Raw genomic sequence first — 3,617 nt, 5'->3', positions numbered from 1 at the left:
CGACAAGGTTTTGTCATCATCAGGTACCAGAGGACAGCGGGGACAGATGACAAAACCTTGTCGAAACGTTGTACATTTGCTGTTATGTTAAACTTATATTAAAGTTTTTCTTCATTACCCATTCAAGCCGTCTCCAGCCATTATTAGTCTCAAAGTGGGTTCCTCGTCACCGAATAAGACTCCTATTGTTCAGAAATAAAAACAATGCTCTGGAACATCAACTAAACATATTATGATATGCAATTCATTAATATTTTTGTTGTAGAAATAAAAATATTTTGTACAGAAAAGAGCTTCGTACAAGGAGAGAGATCTTTCTCAATCTGTCATTTAACCTGTTAAAGTAGTTTTCAACTTCATTTATACCTTTCAGATCCTTGCGATGAAATTCCATGTGGACCAAATGCTCTGTGTACTGTTCATGACCATGTTCCTCAGTGTTACTGTCCCAAAACAGGTCTTTTCACTGGTGATCCTTATGACAAAATCAGAGGATGTATCAGAGGTAATATGATAAGTTACGTTACATGGTGCTGTTGTTGTATATGTTTTTAATTTAAATATCTGTATTGTTATTTGGCCAGGGGGAGGTTTGATGCCACTTGATGTGTGCATGGCTTAACATCTAGAATTTGCTATAAAGTTTAAGAACAGTTTGAGCTATGTAAAAAACAAATTAGGTTAGAGTAAATGATGATGAATTATTGAGTTGTTGAGTTGGTTAGTCAGCTTGTTTGTTTCTTTCAGTCAGCTAGCTCAGTTTCGTGAATATTGAATTTGTATCTCAACAAAAAAATTATTGTTTACAAGAAAATTAGAAACTAATTGACTACTTAGCTTTATTTGTGAAGCTAGGCATATTGCTTGGTGAATGTTGGGCTAACATGTGGAATTAGAAATAATTTGTAGTTGAAGAAATAAATGCTTTCATTATTATTAAGTGGACTGGATTTTGCATTCTTCGTTTTTACGAGATAATCTGAAAGAACCTGTTTAACAATAGAAACCGTTACAAAGGTATTTTAGTGCATAACTGTTTTCTCTAGTTAGTTTTGAAAAAACCTGACCTTTCTCATTTGAGTTTTCTGAATTTAGATTTATTGCAATATAATCTATATTAGCCTAGAATTCTCAAAATGTGTTAAAAGTGAATTCAGTATTATTTGGTTAATACATTTCAAATTATAGTGTGTACAATATGTAATAAAAGAAAAGTACACTCAACATAAGAGAAGCATTCTGTGGCAAAGAAATATCAGAAATAAAATGTATTTTTGAATTAAAAAGTGCTATGTTTCTGTTTTCTAAAACCTTTGATACTTTCTAGTTGACTGTCTGCATGATGCAGATTGCCCAGCTAATCGTCAGTGTCTCGAGTTTGTTTGTGAAAGTAAGTTCTAAAGTTTATTTGTATTAAAAGAAAAAGTAAGGCTTAACTTTAGAAATTAAGCCTAAATTTAAGAAATTAGTATAGAAGTATTGCTGTGTGAAAGCAAGCGGTGATTCTGTAATTTCATTTGTGTATATTGTTTTTGTACAGTTTGATACTCTTAAAAACATTATGCGTAATTCTTAATTGTTATCTCACTTTATCTGCTACCTCGTTAATATTGTAGCCATATTCTGACATACTGTTTTACTTGTCATACATCATGTGTGATTTGTTTCTAAATTTTTAATGTTTTCATGTTTGTCCTAAAATTAGTTATGTTGTTGAGGTACAATGGCCTAAGAAACTTTCATAACACAAGACTTATCCTCTTTGTTTCTAGATTTTTAATGTTTACCACATAACTAATTTTAGGACAAGCTTGAAAACATTAAAAATCTAGAAACAAAGAGGATAAGTCTTGTGTTATGAAAGTTTCTTAGGCCATTGTACCTCAACAACATAACTAATTTTAGGACAAGCTTGAAAACTTGAAATTCTCCAATAATAGGCATCAGGTACTGAAGAGAAAGGGACAATAAAAAGGTTAATAAATTATTAAATTGCTTTAGCACGCTTATATTCGTGGCATTCAAACATACAGAGATAAGGAAAAAAATTACTATATTATAAATCATAAATGTATTTATGTAATTTTAACATGTGAGAAACTGTATACTGGTTTTACCGTACAAGCTGATAAATTTAAAGCTGTTACCTATAATGATTCTTACTTACCAACACAGGTTAGACGACCATTATTCTCATAACCAGGCTGGCACCGACAAAGAGCATGTCTGTCCCTGACAACACATGTACCATAAGGTCCACAGTTTACTGTGGCACAAGGACCTAAAAACAGGATAAGTCTTGTGTTATGAAAGTTTCTTAGGCCATTGTATCAAATTTACCAGAATTTCTCAAGTAAAAGTGTTTTCCACAGCTTTAAATCAATTCTATTAAAGACATAGTATTGAAACTTTGTGTATACTACATTAATAGACAGGACTCAAATCATCCAGAAATGTTGGTGTTTGTGATGAAAGTCTAGTTCCATCAAATATAGGATATATTTAGGTGTTATCTTCAATAAAACATGTTTGTTCATCCATGCTATACAAGATATCAGTTATCGTGGAATGTTCTCTGTATTGTTCTGTTACTTTAAACACAAAGAATGTAATAACTACTTGATATTTTTTAGACAAAGACGAATGTAAGCTTCGTCCCTGCCATGCCAGTGCTATCTGTGAGAACGTCCCAGGAAGCTACAACTGTCGATGCCCTCCAGGCTTAGTTGGTGATCCACTTGTACATCCTGGGTGTATGTGTTTCATACTGTGTTATTCTCAATATATTATAGAAATAAGAAAATATACCTATTAGGATAAATATCGCTTGTATGAAAAAATATCTGTTAAGATAACCCTAGTATAAGTAAATATTTGTTAATAATAAACGTGAAAGAACCAAAATTTAACACCTATATTCTGTTTTGATATCATTATAACTGTATTTTCTAGTGTAGCTGTATTGAATTAAGAATAAGACAATATTCAGCTAAGGAAACATATACTATAATTTGTTATTGCTCTGTTAATATTTTACCTGCATTTTCCATGATCTAAACTATACAGTAACATTTATTTGATGCTCTAAGAAAGATCTAATTATCCAAAGATAGTATACATGGCTTTAACATCAACATTTTGTTTTATTTTATATTCAGGTCATGATCCTAACATCTGTTACAATGGAGACTCGGACTGCCCCGATACAGCAGCTTGCATTCTGGTTAAGGGTGTACCGTACTGTAAAGGTGAGAGCTTTAATCAACATAACTGAAACTCATCCGGATACCTTCTACTTATAAGGTTTTGATAACAATTTTAATTTTTAGAGACATGGAGAGCTAATAATTCTAAAATATTTCCACTAAATGTATTGCTTGTAACTATTTGCTTTGTATAGTTTTGGCTCTAACCATGCCGTTTGATGTGTGTTGATACTCTTGCATGCAGATACGGACATTTTAAGTTTAAGGGATTGAATTATTAACGTCATACATATGTGGTACTGATTACCTTAAAGTGAAGACTTTAGTATTTTTAATAAGTATGTTAATATTTCTCTCTAAAATCAGATCCCTGTGACGATCCAACAATGTGTGCTGCTAATGCAATCTGTC

The 3,617-nt window shown here is 31.8% G+C and overlaps 2 protein-coding genes across 2 annotated transcripts in view; both read left to right on the top strand.

Moving 5' to 3' along the window:
• LOC111089022 (neurogenic locus notch homolog protein 2-like) overlaps positions 1-1,815 on the top strand; it is a gene marked incomplete at its 5' end in the record, with an annotated part of 37,398 nt that extends 35,583 nt beyond the window's left edge. Inside the window, 3 exons of the mRNA XM_022400641.1 lie at positions 374-505; positions 1,328-1,390; positions 1,805-1,815. Of these exons, the coding sequence (XP_022256349.1) occupies positions 374-505; positions 1,328-1,390; positions 1,805-1,815 (206 nt within the window). The remainder of the gene's footprint in view (positions 1-373; positions 506-1,327; positions 1,391-1,804) is intronic.
• An 823-nt stretch (positions 1,816-2,638) lies between these two features.
• LOC106472036 (fibrillin-2-like) overlaps positions 2,639-3,617 on the top strand; it is a gene marked incomplete at its 3' end in the record, with an annotated part of 41,844 nt that continues 40,865 nt past the window's right edge. The window contains exons 1-2 of the mRNA XM_022400642.1: positions 2,639-2,753; positions 3,159-3,248. Coding sequence (XP_022256350.1) covers positions 3,162-3,248 — 87 coding nt within the window. The remainder of the gene's footprint in view (positions 2,754-3,158; positions 3,249-3,617) is intronic.

Source organism: Limulus polyphemus, unplaced genomic scaffold (assembly GCF_000517525.1).
Source record: "Limulus polyphemus unplaced genomic scaffold, Limulus_polyphemus-2.1.2 Scaffold5034, whole genome shotgun sequence".
Lineage (NCBI taxonomy): Eukaryota > Metazoa > Arthropoda > Merostomata > Xiphosura > Limulidae > Limulus > Limulus polyphemus.
This window is presented reverse-complemented; position numbering and strand designations above follow the sequence as displayed.